Here is a 17,867-nt window from a genome sequence, read left to right as displayed (position 1 = left end):
TTTATTTTATGGGGGTGGTATTGCAGAGTCTCATACTCACTATAGCCACATTATAAAAAGCCAACAAATCAATTGAAGAAATCGACATATGTTAAAGATATGAAAGGATTTTTTTCTATTCCTAGTGACAGGTAAATTGTGAAAAACTGTCTCATGAGAAAATCCATTTTGGTACTTGGAAGTATCATCATATGGTAGGATTTTTGGTGTGATATTTCTTTGGTGGCATCTCCCACTGCTGAATACTTCCTTATTTGCTTTTGTAGAGATCTAGGAAAGGAATTTAAAGAATTATTAATTTGCTTCTCAATGTGTGCATGTGAGCATTGAGGGTGATTGGGAGGGAAGAAGTCTGGGACATGTTGAGATGTATGAAGTTCCTTGGAATTTCTTCTGGGATCATAATGATTCACTGCTTTTTGGTGCTTGCCTCCCTTTGTAGTACTGATTTCTTTTCCTGAGGGTGGCCCTGCATATCTGAGGCTTGGGGAGCTGATGTTCGCTGTGCATCAGAAGGATCTGCATCAGACAGATGTTCCCAGTTGTAATATTGTAATGCTTGGCTGTCACTGAAGATGATGGGACAATCTGAGCCCTCACTGGTGAGGGATGCACTTGACTGGTTGTTGAGGAGCTCTGGGCTTGACGCTCTAGCTGACAGAGCTTGATTTTGCTGCTCCACTGGAGTCATATCCATTTGTTGCAGTATCTTCTCTTGCAGGTACTGGTACAGAGGACTGGAATAGATTGTACTTCCCTCCACAGAACCAGATTCTTGGTCCGTCTGCATCTTCTCTACAAGGCTTGACTGGGGGACTGAAACATCATATCCTTTCTTGGCTGGATTTTGTTGGTCATTGGCTTCTCCTGCCAAATATTGGGGGCCTTCATCCTCCTCTAATGTTGCAGGTTCCTCTCTTTCAAAGTGTGTTTTGGGGGAGGCTGAATTGTCATCATCCAGATTTTTTACTGGAGTCTCCTGGGTCTCCTGTGCTCTACTTTCCTCTCCTTTGGTACTTGGGCTCTGGGCCTTTAACTTTTTTCTGCTGTCTTCCTTTGCTGAAAGCTGTCTTATGGAAGACTGGTCAGTGACATCTGCCTCCAGTGTACCTGGGATCTCTGTCTCAAGGGACTTTCTGTTTTCTCCTCTTGCTATGGACTCCTGGGCTTCTGGATGTCCATCAGGGTGCACAGCTGGACCTTGGCCTTTGGTCCCTAAGCCCTGACTCCTGTACTCTTCTCTGGCAGCCCATTCTGATTCCTCAGTGAGCCTGTCTTCTCCTCTGACTTCCAGCACCACTGCCTCCTGAGTTCTACTTTCCTCACCCAGTGCTACCTGTTTCTTAGTGTCTGGGTTATTATTGTGACTTCTTTCCATAGACTCTCTAAGAGGGTCTACTTTATTCTGGGAATCTCCTTGCACAGGCAGATCAGTTGTCTCTGAGCTGTTGTCACCATCCTCTGGAGTAAGGCTATTGGGAATTTCCCAAGAACTCTCATTATTCTGTGTGATTGTGGCCTCGGGATCCTCTCCCAGATAACCAACATCCTCCTTGACTGGCTTGTCATGAGTCTTGGTGACATTCTCATTTTCTTCTCCAGACTGGTTCTTGAGTGGTGCTAAGTCTTGTGTTCTTTCTCTTGCTCCTCGTGTCCCTTCTGCTGCAGGGGCATTTTTGCTGCTCATAAATGCTTCTGCTATGCCTTCCTCAGCATGTCTTGCCTCTTCTCCTGGGGTGACTGCTCTTTCAATTTCAGAATGATTCTGTTCTCCTTCTGAGCTTGACACTTGTGTTTTAGAATCTTCTACAGCATCCCTTTCTTTTGATGACTCTTGGAGTTCCTGATACTTCCCATCCTGTGATTGGTCTTCCAGGGTTGATAGCTGAATTTTTCTCTCATTTTCTTTCTGCCCTGCTGTTCCATGGACCTCAGGGCTTCTCCTCTTCTTCCTTATAACTTGAACATCAGGTATTTCTGAAACATTTCTGAGATCACCTTGGACAAGCAGGTCCTTTGTTTCATGTTTTTTTTCTTGTGCTGGTGGTTCTTGGGTCTCAGATGCTCTACTGTCATCCCCAGATTCAGCTAGATTCTTTGTTTCAGGTGGTGTCCTATCGGCAACCTCTCCTTGTCCTTGGGTCTCAAATGTACTACCATCATCGTCAGGATCAGTTAGTTTCTCTATCTGCAATGGTTTCTGGGCAGTAGCTTGTTCTGGCAGATTCGTATGCTCTGAACTGGGCTCATATTTTCCTGTCAGCGACAGTTCTTGTGTTTTAGAATGTTCCTTAACATCCTTTTCTGTTGCAACTTTCTGATCTTTGGAAGGCCTCTTTGTTGTTTTTCCTGGTGGAGAACTTTGGAGTCTCAGGTTCCCTTCTTGTTCTCCAAATCGATCCCTTTTCTTCATGTCACTTTGTTCCCCGACTGGTTTATCTCTTTTCCTGGGACTCTCCTTTTCCTGTCCCTCCTGCTTTGTGGGACTGTCAATCTGTTCTGAATCTGCTGTTAGCTTATTTGTCTCAAGTTGAACTCCATTGTCTCTTGTTGCTGATACATCTTGGGCCACATCCTGGCTCCATTGATCTCTTTCTGGGTGTTGGTTCTCAGGGTCATTGCGCCCGGATGCTTCTACTGGCAGATTGTAAGTCTTGGTGTTTTCAGCCCCATTGAATCCAACTGCTCCCCTTCCCACGAAGCTGAGCTGAGCTGATGATGTCATTCCTGAAGGAAGTACTGCTCTGTCTTGAGTTGGTGGAGTTTGTTCTGTCTGCTGGCCAGTGCTACTGGTCACCTGAAGATCTAGATCATCTGGCTTCTCCTCTGGTTTAGACACTTGTCTTGGTTCTAATTTTAGTAAGGATTGTATATCAAGATAGCAGAGGTTCAAAAGGTTGAAGATTGCAAGAACAAATTCATCAAAACTGATGGTGCTGTTGTCAATATTCAGAAGGTTCAAGTTTTTATCCACAGCATGAATTGCACATGGCTGCATGAAAACACAGTGAGAAATCAGCCTATTTATATGAAGTCAAGCACCCATAGTATCTGCATGTCTCCCAAGAATCCTTTTTTTTTTTTTAATAAAAAAACATTATTCCTCAAGAACTAGTGAGAATTTCCCCAAACAGTATGAGTTTGTTGATTCTGGATACCATTTTTCATCAGGGAGCTATGCTAAGAAGGAACTTTTACATCACTCTGAGTTGCATTTAGATGTATACTGGCTCATGACTCCTTTCAGAACCTACTTTGCTGAAGCATAGCCCCAGGGAGGAAAACCTCATTTTCCTCTATAAGATTGATTAAGCAATTGCACCAGTAGGGAGCTGAGATTGGAAAAAATTGTTCAAAATCAGTGAGTGCTGAGAATTGGTAGCCAAATGTAAAATAGGCAGGGATCATCTATGCACATCTTGCATAGATTATGGAGAAAGGGTAAGTGGGGGAGAATTTCCAGAGCTCTGTGAATACCACACCTGAAGAATGTCCCCAAACTCGCCCTGAATGAGCTGTTTCAGCTCTGTGCAGGTCAGTGTTGCCTTGTTACTGTCCTCCTGGGCATACTTGTGGAATGTCTTGATTATACAGAGGACATCTCTCAGGAGCTGAGGCATCTTTCCCAACTCAGGAAACTGTGAGAAAGAACAAAGTTCATTTTTTTCAGGAAGGAGATACTGAGGTTATCCTTTTTTCTGTCCCTCCCACAGTTCTACTGGCATCATAAACTCTATTCTGTTTATCTCTATCTATTAATATCTTGTATCAGAATTTCTTTTTTTTTGTATCAGAATTTCAATGATTAGTTTTGTACCAGATAATGTGGTGAGATCAGATCTGGCACAGGTAGATATTAGAAGCTACACTTCATCCCACTCTGTGGAAAACAATGACATGTGTTCAGAGAAAGCTTTATTGCAAAAAGAAGTGGAAAAAGAATACAAATATAAGTACTGAAATGTGCAAATGATGTTGACAGAATGGGACCAATCCTTTCAGCATTAACTGAGAGTGTCCACCTATTTTCCTCCTACCTTGGCTTGGCATAACTCTTCTGCTTAGGAAAGTATAATTTTTAAAGTTAATAAAGCTTCTAGAGGAAAGAGAAGTAATGCCAAAAATATCAACCCCTATGCAGACTGAAGCAACATGTTTTTACCAAGAAGACATGGCTTAGTGAACTCACTGGAAAAACAAATAGAATCCTGACCCTTCAGTCATTAACCATCACTTAAATGACTCTGTATTTTCATTTTAATATAGCTCTGAGTCCCGGGTCCCGGATCTTGTTAAATACTATTCATGCCTATGTCATACAGTTTATATATTTTTTTAAAAAGACAATGCTCAAAGTAGTTCCAAAGCAAAGAATGCATCTGGGGGGCTGGAGCTCCCAGTTTAGTGGCAGTAATGGTGCTCGATTAGACTTGAGATATGTCTCCTCTGGAATTCTTACACAATCTCACATATAAGCAGAGCAGCAACCGAGATCCCAAGTATGCTCAAGCATATAGCCTATGAGACTTACCTTGTTCACGAATGAGAGCAAGAAGAATAAAATGTGCAGCAGGCTGTGAGCTGACAGCAGGCGTTCAAACCTTTTATTGAGTTCCTAATTGCACAGTTAGGAAGGAGACACCTTCCGGGTGTAATGCTCTGATTCATCACCACCAAACCCAGTTCTCCCCTCCTTGTCTGCTGTCAGCTTCTCTTATTTTTATTTCCTTCTTTAGGGAGCTTCAGTTAAGTCTTGCCTTTAGACTCATCCAAAGGAAGGAGAGGGGATATTTTGTTTCATTCACTGACTTATAGTTTTGAAGGATCTTTGGAGTGGTGTTGGCTTTTTTTTTTTTTTTAAGCTGAGAACACAATTACATTTCTGTTTGACAAATCATAGGGCTGGCAGGGACCTCAGAAGTCATCTGATTCCTCCCTCTTCCCACAGGATGGACTGTATTTGACCTAGCTGGACACATGGGTGTCAATCATGTGTTTAAAAATAGAGGCCCCACTGAGCCATGTGACAAGAGTGGAGATACCAGTTAATTCAGGTGTTTCAATGCTCTACTCTCCTTGCCTAGAGGCAGAGTTAGAAAAAATAAATCTTGCTGGGTGTGCAGAACTTTGCTTACTTACCTAGGATATACCATTTTAAAAAAATGATTGATATCTGCTCTTTAAAGGTGCTTTTATAATTCAAGGAGCTTAGAAATGGGCATCCATAGTCATGTGTTCCTTTTGTGAAAGGAAAAGAGAGACCTAGAAACCACCAATCTGAGGACAAGTGGAGGAGAGACTGAGATGCTAAACTGGTAAATGTTTTTATTACCTTCTGGATCTGGATACCTCTTCAAAGAGAATATTTAATTAGCAGGAGTATTAGATTTGTTGTTTTATTAGATATTTAAAAAGATATAGAGTATGTTTGAAAACATTCTTGCCTGCATTTTTTTTAAAAGACTTTTTTTTTAAAAAAATATTTTATTTATTTATTCATGAGAATACACAGAGAGGAGAGAGAGAGAGGCAGAGACACAGGCAGAGGGAGAAGCAGGCTCCATGCATGGAGCCCGACGTGGGACTCGATCCCCGGTCCCCAGGATCACGCCCTGGGCTGAAGGCGGCGCCAAACCACTGAGCCACCGGGGCTGCCCAAAAGACTTTTTTTAAATGAGAGACACACAGAGAGACACAGAGACATAGGCAGAGGGAGAAGCAGGGAATCGATCCCTGAACCCTGGGATCATGACCTGAGCCAAAGTCAGACACTCAACCACTGAGCCACCTGGGAGTCCCTATTCTTGCCTGCTTGTAAAAGGATGTAAGAAATAGACCCATGAAAACAAGTGTAAAAGGCAAATACCAAGAGAATGGAGGGGTGGAGATGGAGGTAATTTTATAAGTCTGAGGCTAAAGACAGCATCACTATTGAGCAAAACCTTTTCCTGATCTTCCTGATAATCAAAGCAAGTACAAGGGAACTGAGTTTTTTTTTGAGGGGGGCAGTAGGGAAATCCATGTTGATAGGTTTCCACCTGTAAAGAAATTTCTCAATATTGTCCTAAAAGACAGAAACCTCTTTCTGAGAATTGGGATTGGCATGTGAAGATCATCTTAATTCTGATCAGTCAACATCTCCTGAGTACCAACTATTTCTCAGCCATTATGCCAGGCACTGTGGTGTTTAAAGTTGAGTAAGTTCTGTATCCCTGCTCTGGAGGTCACAGGCCAGTTTCATGAGAAGTGGTTGAAGGAAACATTAACATCAAGGCTGGATTAGAAAGAAAAGGGAGCATAACAGCTGTTTTAAAATGTTTGAAGGGTTTTCATGGGGATGAGGAATGGGATGGGAAGAGAAAGGAACTTAAATTCATTGAACACCTAAGACACACCAGGTACTTTACGTGGGCTGTCTTACTTTCTTACTTAATCCTCATAGACCTTTTAAGTAGTTATTATCCTCTTTTAGCAGATAAGGAAGTTAAGGCTCTTAGCTGTTAAGTAACTTGCCTATGGCCATTTGCCCAATAAATGACAAACCTGGATTTAGAATTGAAATTCCTCAAGAATATATCTCTGAGCTCATGGTATCTCCATTATGTTGAATTCCTTATTCTGTGTAAAGCCAGAGAATAGAGCTAGAATCAGTGATTGATAATTTCTAAAAAGAAGTCTTTAGTTTTTGTTAAGAACTCTTTAAGGAGCAGTGTTGTCTGACAATGATGTAGACTGGTCCTAAGGTTAACAAGATCCCTGTCACTGGAACAGTCAAGTAGAGGCTGAATCACAATCCATTGGCTGGGTTATAGGGAAGTCCTGTCACAGCAGGAGGCAAGACTGGAGTGGCTTACTGTGAAGAGCACAGAACTCTTCCAACCCTAAATATCTATATTTTTATTTTTTATTTGTTTTTTTATAATAAATTTATTTTTTATTGGTGTTCAATTTGCCAACATACAGAATAACACCCAGTGCTCATCCAGGTTTGGATCTTGAACAATGTAAGGGCTGTCTCCTCAGCCCTTTTATAGGCATTCCTATTTTTTCAGAGCTTACTTAAGACTTTAATTAATACTTATACTTCTGGGTGGGTAATGACTCAAGGTCTGGCAGAGGCAAGAGAGAGTTGGGAGGAGAGGGTAAGAACACTTTTTTGTTTAAAAAAGTTATTTAGATTGCTATATAATAAACCATAAACAATTCTACTATTACTGAAAAAAAGACCTGGTTGCCCTTTTTTCTTCCGAAAAGAGATCTCTAATAGTCCCTTCATGATGTCCTCTCCCTTCTAATTTTGTGCAGGGACAGTGAAGAAAGGGAGAGAGACACAGTGAAAAGAAATTGATTAATAAAGAACTATATCTGAGGTGCCTGGGTGGCTCAGTGTGTTAAGTGCTGGACCTTTGATTTTAGGTTGGTCATGATCTCATGGAACGCAGCCCCAGCTTAGAGTGGAGCCTATTTGAGATTCTCTCTCTTTCTCCCTCTGTCGCTCCCTGCTCACATGTGGGCTATCCCTCTCTCTCTGTCTGTCTCTTTCTCAAATAAACAAACAAATAAATAATAAAGAACTATGTTTGAAAGTCTATTGTTTTTCAAAGGCCACACCTGAAGTCTTCAGTGAAGGCTCCAAATAAAACTCATATGAAGGCTACTTCGGAAAAGACGGCTAATAAAGCAGTTTTAAAAAAGATTTATTTATTTATGAGATAGCCACTTGTGGGCAGGGGAGGGGCAGAGAAGGAGAGAAAGGGACACACTGGTTCTACCCTGAGTGGAAAGCCTGAGTGTGAAGCCTAGATGTGGGACTGGATCTCATGACCAGAGATCATGACCTGAGCTGAAATCAAGAGTCCTACACCTAACTGAGGGAGCCATTCAGGTGTCCTGATAACACAGCAATTTTTAATGATTCTCTGTAATACTGGAAAATGTAGTAAGCAAAGAAGAAGACTTCAGCTTTTATTTATAATTTTGTTATCTTTTTTCTTATTATAAAAGTGTTCAAGGTGATGGTAGACTGAGCAAGTGTATATTCTTTTGTCTTTCCAGGAATCCTCTAAAATAAAAATATACAAGAAATAAATGTACCAGAATTATAAGCAGAACTGGAAAATTATAGCTTAGATTCAGGAAATTTATGGAAGTTGAAAAGTGGATGCTTGAATGTTCATAATATAAACAAGTGGAGAAAGGCACAGCCCAGAATGTGTTATGAAGGAGGGGCAGAGATGAGAGTAGGTTCAGCCTTCAAAACCTGGAGAAACTCTGGACTCAGAATTAGCGGGTATGATGGAGGTGGGAGTAGGAAGTTGGGCTTTAAATAGGGAAAGTAATTGAGAGTTTATGTGAGGAACTTCTGTTTTAGTGGCCATTCCCATATCCCTCCTCCACTTTAGAGCATAGAACATAGACATCTGGGCATATGCTATATTGCCTAACCTTTCTAGCAAAACCCCAAATGACTCTTTCCTAAAGAAATTGAACAAAAGTCCTAAAAATGTTAAATGTAAACCCTTTGAAGGCAGAACTCTGTATCTTATTTTCCATATTATCCTCAGAAGCTGTATAAGTATCTGTCATATTTGTTGATTAATGGATGGACTGAAAGCTAGAGCATCTAGTGTAGATATTAATGCTCCATGAAAACCCTCTCCATATGGCATTAGTTGAGGGTGGGAAAAGGCAGATATGCAGCCAGACAGCCATTTCTCTGCAAATTGACAGGTTTCTCCTTCAGCCTGCCACAAGTAAGAGAGTTGGTGTGAAAACAGACATATTTATACAAATCAGAAGAAACTCAGATCTTTTAATTGATGTAAAAGAGCAACCAAGAATATTCAGGTATATTAATAAATCAGCAGCATGAAAAAAAAGAGTAAGACAAACAGACAAATTTCCTCTTGGTCCCAGAGGAAATAGATATAATTCAGGAAGTAGAAGAAAAATTGAAAAGAAACCTCTAATTAATATACTCCCAAGAGATTAATTGAGGCAAGACTAGGATGCTCCAAAAGAATAACCAAAGAACAAAAATTAGAAAATAAAATGGTATTTTTAGATGAAATTAAATACAAACATGAAATGAAATAAATAAAAAACAATTAGAATTTTAAAATATCTCACAATATTGACAAAATCCTTTAGAAGATCATTTTCCGGGATCCCTGGGTGGCGCAGCGGTTTGGCGCCTGCCTTTGGCCCAGGGCGCAATCCTGGAGACCCGGGATCGAATCCCACGTCGGGCTCCCGGTGCATGGAGCCTGCTTCTCCCTCTGCCTGTGTCTCTGCCTGTCTCTCTCTCTCTCTCTGTGACTATAATACATAAATAATAAATAAAAAAAAAAAAAAGAAGATCATTTTCCAATAGAACTTTAGATATTTGCACTGTCCAATGTGATAGCCACTAGCTATATATGTGGTTTGAAATGTGGCTAGAGTGACTGAGAAACTAAATTTTAAATTTTATTTAATATGTATTAATTTTCACAATATTAATTCTTCCAATCCATGAGCATGGAATGCCAATGCTACCCAGGCAATTTGCGCATTTATTACAATCCCTATCAAAATACCATGGACTTTCTTCAGAGACTTGGAACAAATCATCATAAGATTTGTGTGGAATCAGAAAAGACCCCAAATAGCCAGGGGAATACTGAAAAAGAAAACTAGAGTCAGGGACATCACAATGCCAGATTTCAGGTTGTACTACAAAGCTGTGATCATCAAGACAGTGTGGTACTGGCACAAAAACAAACACATTGATCAATGGAACAGAATAGAGAATCCAGCAATGGGCCCTCAACTCTATGGTCAACTAATATTCGACAAAGCAGGAAAGACTATCCACTGGAAAAAGGACAGTCTCTTCAAATAAATGGCACTGGAGAAATTGGACAGCCACATGCACAAGAATGAAACTAGACCATTCTATTACAACATATACAAAGATAAACTCAAAATGGATGAAAGATCTAAATGTGAGACAAGAATCTATCAAAATCCTAGAGTGTGGGCAACACGCTTTTTATCTTGGCCACAGCAACTTCTTGCAAGATACATCTATGAAGGCAAGGGAAACAAAAGCAAAAATGAACTATTGGGACTTCATCAAGATTAAAATCTTATGCACAGCAAGAGAAACTGTCAAGAAAACTAAAAGACAACCTACAGAATGGGAAAAAAATATTTGCAAATGACATATCAGATAAAAGGCTAGTATCCAAGATCTATAAATAACTTATTAAACTCAAAAGCAAAGAAACAAACAATCCAATCATGAAATGGGCAAAAGACATGAACAGAAATCTCACAGAGGAAGACATGGACATGGCCAACATGCACATGAGAAAATGCTCCGCATCACTTGCCATCAGGGAAATACAAATCAAAACCACAATGAGATACCACCTCACACCAGTGAGAATGGGGAAAATTAACAAGGCAGGAAACCACAAATGTTGGGGAGGATGCGGAGAAAAGGGAACCCTCTTGCACTCTTGGTGGGAATGTGAACTGGTGCAGCCACTCCGGAAAACTGTGTGGAGGTTCCTCAAAGAGTTAAAAATAGATCTGCCCTAAGACCCAGCAATTGCACTGCTGGAGATTTACCCCAAAGATACAGATGCAGTGAAACGCAGGACACCTGCACCCCAATGTTTCTAGCAGCAACGTCCACAATAGCCAAACTGTGGAAGGAGCCTCGGTGTCCATTGAAAGATGAATGGAAAAGAAGGTGTGGTATATGTATACGATGGAATATTACTCAGCCATTAGAAACGACAAATACTCACCATTTGCTTCGACATGGATGGAACTGGAGGGTATTATGCTGAGTTAAGTAAGTCAATCAGAGAAGGACAAACATATGGTTTCATTCATTTGGGAATTATAAAAAATAGTGAAAGGGAATAAAGGGGAAAGGAGAGAAAATGAGTGGGAAATATCAGTGAGGGTGAAAGAACATGAGAGACACCTAAGTCTGGGAAACGAACACGGGGTGGTGGAAAGAGAGGTGGGTGGGGGTTTGGGGTGACTGGGTGATGGGCACTGAGGGGGGCACTTGATGGGATGAACACTGGGTGTTATGCTATATGTTGGCACATCGAACTCCAATAAAAAATATATACAAAAATAATATGTATTAATTTAAACTTAAATGCAAATAGCCATATTCACCTAGTGGCTACCTCTTTGGATAGTAAAATTTTAGAATATAAAGCAAAAAGAGAAATGTAAGAGGTGAGAGAAAAAGTAAGAAACCTACATAATCAACTTAGTAGAGCCTGCTAATAGGAGCAGGGAGATAAAAGATTAATTTATCAAATTAATATTCCTAGAGATTTCAGATTTTAAAATGTTCAAACAAAATGTTCACCTAGATGTATCCTTGGAAATTTCAGAGCACCAAGGATAAGGAAAATAAAGGTCAAGTGTCTTGCCCAAGGCTACAAAGCTAGTAAGTGGTAGATTCATTTTTCACTCTTAGGCAATCTTGCTTCTGTGCCTAAGTGCTTTAACATAGCAATGTAGACATTTACTGGTTTCCAAGTGTATGTACAAAGCACGGTATATTTGGTTGTGGTTGGAAATGTAAAAGTGGAAGTGGTACTAACAAAAGTTGTTGGAAAAAGAAAAAAATAAGTCTATTATTTTGAATTAGAATGGTAATTGAAGATTAGAATAATGAAATATTAAAAACTGAGAAAGAGGGGGGAGAAGAGAGGCTGTATAAGTGATTTAAATCCCCCCTTTTCATCATGGATATGTCATTTTAATCGGATAAATTTTACTACCAGAGGTTATGCCAGGAGAAGAAGAACAACAAATTTTTAAAAAAGAATCTTTCTCTGAGTAATGGGACTGGGGTTCAAAGATTACTGGATCTTAGGGTAGTTCTACTTTTAACTTTTTGAGGAACCACTGTACAGTTTTCCCATCAACAGTACATGAGTGTTCCTTTTTCTCTACAGTCTCACCAATACTTACTGTTTTCTGTTGTTGATTTTAGCCATTCTGACATGTGTGTGGTAATAACTCATTGTAGTTTTGATTTGCATTTCTCTGATGAGTGATGTTGAGTATCTTTTCATGTATCTTTTGGCCATCTATATGTTTTCTTTGGGGAAATGTCTGTTCATCTCTTCTACCCATTTTTAAATTGGATTATTTGTTTTGGGTTGTTGAGTTTTATAAATTCTTTATATATTTTTGGATATTAGCTCTTTATAGGATATGTCATTTGCAAAGATCTACCATTGCCTTTTAGTTTTGTTGATTGTTTCCTTTGCTCTATAGCTTTTTATTTTGATGTAATCCCAACAGTTTATTTTTGTTTTGTTTCCCTTGCCTGAGGAGGTATATCTAGAAAGAAGTTGCTATGGCTAATGTCAAAGAAGCTACTGCCTGTGTTCTTTTCTAGGATTTTTATGGTTTCAGGTCTCATGTTTAGTTTTTATTTATTTATTTATTTATTTATTTATTTATTTATTTATTTATTTTTTCATGTTTAGGTTTTTAATCCATTTTGAATTTGTTTTTGTGTGTGGTGTAAGAAAGTGATACAGTTTCATTCTTTTGCATGTTGTCCAATTATCCCAACACTGTTGAGGAGACTGTCTTTTTCCCATTGGCTATTCTTTCCTGCTTTGTCAAAGATTAATTGACCGTATATTTGTGGCTTTATATCAGGATTTTCTATTCTGTTCCATTGATCTATGTGCCTATTTTTGTGCCAGTTCTAAATTGTTTTGATCACTAGCTTTGTAATACAACAGTTGTTTTATTTTGTCTTATTTTATTTTAGTTTAATTTAATTTTTAAAAAACATTATTATTTATTCATGAGAGACACAGAGAGAGAGGCAGAGACACAGGAGAGGGAGAAACAGGCTCCCTGTGGGGAGCCTGATGGGGAACTTGATCCCCTGACCCTGGGATCACACCCTGAGTTGAAGGCAGACTCTCAACCCCTGAGCCACCCAGGTGCCCTTACAACAGTTATTTTTTCATTTTTTTTTTTTTACAAAAGTTATTTTAAATCATCTCTACTTCCTTTGGTTATCTGACAACCTCCCCAGCCCCTTACTCTTAGAAGATGGTCCTGCCTGTTTACTTCATAAAGAAAATAAAAGTCATCAGAGGAGAATCCCTTAACTTTCTTCCACCAAACTACAAATTTACTGGCACCTATTTACATGCATGGTTTCTTTTTGTTACATTAGAAAAGGCATCCATCTAAGCCTAATCTCTCTTCCTCTCTGGATCCTGGTTTTCCTGTCTTCTCAGGAAATCCTGTATGTTGATAATTCCCTCTCTTTTCTATGCTGCAGTCTCTATTTGTTTTTTTTTTTTCCCCATCAAAATTTATACCTGCCTAAGTCTCTTCTACTTTATAGAATCCTGCTTTGTGTCCATAACCCCACCCAAACTTCTTCCTCTTCTTTGTGAACATTAAGCAATGTTTAACACTGAGGAATTTTCAAAATACAAAAAGGACTTAGGGCTTCAGTATTCAGAGGGAAGGATGATATGTTAGGTGGGTAGTAGAAACCTTGGACTAAAAGAACTATAAGGGTTATAGTAATTCATGTGACAAATATTAATTGAATTTCTATATTATGCATCATATTCTCACAACTCCTTAGCTTCATAGGGACTAGGAACTTTTGAAATCCTAGATGAAATTATTGAGAATATATATTTTTCTAGTGAGACACTCCACATATTTCAACAGAATTTCATAGAGTTCTATTGCTTATTGTTTATCCTGGAAAGAATATACAAAATAAAGAAGTCCAAAGTGTAGTCTTTGTTTTCAAGGTCTTTACTATCTAGTTGGAAGATGAAGCAAATATAAAGCCAACTAAGGCAGAATATTGTAATCAATTAACGAGTAAGTAGTAAAGATAATAGCTATCTTGGAATCTCAGTGAATATGTGTCTGAATGATTAGGGAAGACTCAAAGGAAGAGGTGGGACTAAATCTGGGTCTATTAAACTAATTAGAAAGTGTCCAGGTAGTTAGGGAGGGAGGCATTCCAAATAGATAAATTATGCCAGTAAGCTTTTGAAAGAAGGACAATCATAAGGTGTCCTGATGACAACATAGACTAGTGTGTCTTTAACAACATGCTTGGTTCAAGAGATATTGAGGGGGCCAGGATTAAAAGATATATTACCTCTAGAGTGTGGAGGGCTTTAAATTCCAAATTGAAGATCTTAGCCTTTATCTTGCAGAAAATACCACACTCATTTTTTTCTTTTAAAGGGGAGTGATGACAAATAGAAATTAAATTTTTAAGTTTTTGTAACTTGAGTGCTTGCCTTGGAAGTCCAGAGGGTTTGGAAAATGATGACCTACTCAGAAATCTATGCTTTACATTAATTTTAGGTTGTTGTATGTGACTGTCAGCTCTTTTTTAAAAAAAAGATTTTATTTATTTATGAGAGAGAGAGAGAGAGAGAGAGAGAGAGAGAGAGAAGAGACATAGGCAGAGGGAGAAGCAGGCTCCCCTCAGGGAGCCCAATGTGGGACTCCATCCCTGAACTCCAGGATCATGTCCTGAGCTGAAAGCAGAGCTTAACCGCTGAGCCATCCAGGTGTCCTGGTGACTGTCAGCTCTTAACTAAGAAGGGAAATGTGCTTATTACATATTACATAGATCACAATCTTCAGAGGCTTACAATACCAGTATACTTGCTGAGCAGACTAATTACTAGGACTGAATGAAAATACTAGCAATGTATAATTAGTGCAGAAGATAGAGCAGAGATGGGTTCATACTTAACTAATGGCCACTGACTTTTATTTTGAGTGGAACCAAGTTCTAGGACTTCATTTTCTCCTCTGAAACAAATGGGAGTAATTAAATGTATATGTGAAGTTCATAAATTAGAGGGTCAATGATTTTTAATAGTACTAGAATCATAGAAAATGAGATAGGTTTAGGGTCTTTTCGCTCAGTGAGTAAGCCCTAGATGATAGGAAAACACTCTGGGGAGGAATTTGGGAGATAAATAGAAGGAACTTCAGGTCCGATTGGCTAGAAAAACAAGATCTTTGAAGCTAAACTAGGCTCTGATGATTACCATCATTTAATTCTTTTTCCTGCTTTCTCTTAGTTTAAGGTAGAAGCTGGGGTGAGGCATTATTTGAGTTGCTTTTAGAAGTTCAGTTTTGCCATGTGGCATGTTCCGATGAGAGACGAAATGATTACTCAGAATCCATTATCTTTGACAAAGACCTGAAGGGGCTACACTGTCAGGCACCGCCAAGAAGTGCAGGTGTCAAGGTGAGCCCCAAGTCTGGGTTGGCTCTGTTTTATTATTGTAGAATGTAAAGTATGTGGAAACAAGGAAGGAAAAACAACTCAAGAAACCAATTGTGTGAGGGCTAGGCAGCATCTGTGACTGTCTGCATGGGTCTCAGAGGAGCATTAACTCAGGGGCTATAGGGATGGGAGAACTGACCTCAGCAGGCCTTGGTGTCTATCTACCATCATTGTTGTTTCAGCATGTACTGTTTGGAGTATGGAGTGATGGCAGGGATAATTGGTTTTTGCTATATGCATAAAACTGTTGCCATTTATGTGTGTCCCCGATTGTTTCTTTTTCCTGCTAGGGTCTTGCTCTCCCATACAGTTGGACAAACTGAATGTTAGAATTATGTTTTTCCAGTCCTAGGAATACCTTGGTAATAACCATTTCAACCTCATAGTTCAAAATACAAAATGAGGCCCAGAAAGCCTAAGTGACTTGCACAAGGATACACAGGCAGTAAACGAAGAAACAGGTGAGAAGGACTATTTCACTACTGTATGCATATTGCCTTAGGATGCCTTGCACATAGCAAGAACTCATTAAATATTTGCTGAATGAATGAATGAATGAATGAATGAATGAATGAATTAACCCAGGCTTCTGGTTCCTTGAAGCAGTCTTTCCACTGTACCATTTAAACTATGGCAGATCTACTAAAATGTCTTTGAGGAACCAGAATCTGCTTATAAGATGTCAAAAGATAAATAAAGGTCATCACATTAAAATACAGATGTTTCGCTAGAAACATAACCTCACCTTATATGATATATTAGTTTGCTAGAGCTATCAGTACAAAATGCCACATGCTGGGTGGCTTAGCCAACATAAATTTATTTTCTTACAGTTCTGGATGTTAGAAGTATAAGAAGATGTTGGGAGGTTTGGTTTCTTCTGAGGGCCATCAGGGAAGGATCTCTTCCAAGGATCTCTATTCTTAGCTTGTAAATGGCCATTTTCTTCCTTTGTCTTCATATCATCTTCCCTCTCTCCATGTCCAAGTTTTCTCTTCTTATAAGGACAGCATTCAATTGGATTAGGGCCCACCTAATGACCTTATTTTAATTTAATTACCTAAATAATGTATCTCCAAACATGGCTACATTTTAATGTGCTGAGGGTTAGGAATTCCCATATGAACCTATAGGAGGGACATAATTCAGCCCATAAAGTGGAGACCAGCTTTTCCATTACAGATCATATATATTCAACTCTCAACCCCATTCCCCAGTAGCAGCCAAGGTGATGTTAATAGAGCTCCCAGTTTATAGTTAAGCAGCCAGTTGCCCAATAGCCTCAAGGTTATGCCCATGCACGTACATTATTTAGGTGGTGCAGGAAGGTTGGCTTGCCAGTATGATCTCCTGCCAATGAATAAAAGAAGAGCTATAGGGCATGGACTGGCTGACACTTTTTTCTAACTACATGTTATTATAACTGTGATGAGACAATACTTTCTTCTTTGGAAATTGGCCCTTTCCTCATCTTGTAAAGTGCTGCAAGAAGCCTGTGGGCTTTGATTGTTTTTTATTATAGGTGAATTGTAGCTTATATGATGAGTATATATTTCAGGAGTATCCTGGGGCTGATATTTATAAGGAGGTGCCCATTGAGAGGATCCTGGAGAAAGCCAGTGAGGCTCTTCCAGGGTTTCCAGGAAGATTAAATAAGGAAGTTTACACTTGCCTTAAGAGAAAAGTAGTTTTGCAGTTAGAAATCATTTGAAAGAGATGAAGTTCCAAGGGCATCAGGGATTCCCAGGTTCTGCCTTTTGTGGGTATCTACTATTTGTGTTAAAGTGAGGGAGACGCTAGTGCTCCTTGCAGAAATTGTCACCTTACTCTATCAGAATGATTCTCAGGAGCTATAGGCTTAGCTTTATTCTCTCCACCATTGATCAAAATGTTAAGTAACTTCGAACATCTCACCTGGGACCTTCACAATTAGAAACGATCCTATCCTGGATTAGGGTCTTCTTGGACTTATTCCTAGTTGCTAAGGTATGAATGCTGAATATAGACTGCAGCAGGTGGCAGAGGGGTGTTTGGATTATTAGATAACAATTTTATACTTTGGTCTGATTAGTATTAAGCATCTTCTGATTGTGTCACCTCAGGGATATGCTGCTTAAGTCAACAGGTCACCTACAATTTCTGTAATATTGAACTGAACTTTCAGGCCATTTTCTACTATTGGCTTATTCAGACATCAGAGACCAAGAAGCTGCTGTATTCTCAGAAGGAAGAATTAACAAACACATTATACAAACAATTTTATATATCCTGACTAGTGAGTCCCTGAAAGAACAGAAAGCTGTGCGGTGAAGAATAAAAACCCCTGGAAAGAGAATTGTAGCTTGGAGGTGGAAATAATGTAGGGCTCACCCTAACAGGAAAAAATGGTTGGGGAAAACAGATTTTTCCCCCTTTTTCATATTTAGACATAGATAATAGTAGCCAAATACCCTTAAATGGGAGCTTACATCAGTTAAAAACCATTAGATCTTGAGTTATTTAATGCTTAATCAAAAGAGACAAAAATAAC

At 39.2% G+C, this 17,867-nt stretch overlaps 1 protein-coding gene across 1 annotated transcript; it reads right to left on the bottom strand.

The window, feature by feature from the left end:
• Positions 1 to 409: 409 nt before the first annotated feature.
• TCHHL1 (trichohyalin like 1) lies at positions 410 to 3,620 on the bottom strand. Its single transcript, XM_041754587.1, has 2 exons — positions 3,483 to 3,620; positions 410 to 2,992 (listed from the first exon to the last, which is right to left on the bottom strand). The coding sequence occupies exons 1-2, from the start codon at positions 3,618 to 3,620 to the stop codon at positions 410 to 412; spliced, it is 2,721 nt and encodes a 906-aa protein (XP_041610521.1).
• Positions 3,621 to 17,867: the final 14,247 nt, after the last annotated feature.

Source organism: Vulpes lagopus, chromosome 5, assembly GCF_018345385.1.
Source record: "Vulpes lagopus strain Blue_001 chromosome 5, ASM1834538v1, whole genome shotgun sequence".
NCBI classification, from domain to species: domain Eukaryota; kingdom Metazoa; phylum Chordata; class Mammalia; order Carnivora; family Canidae; genus Vulpes; species Vulpes lagopus.
This window is presented reverse-complemented; position numbering and strand designations above follow the sequence as displayed.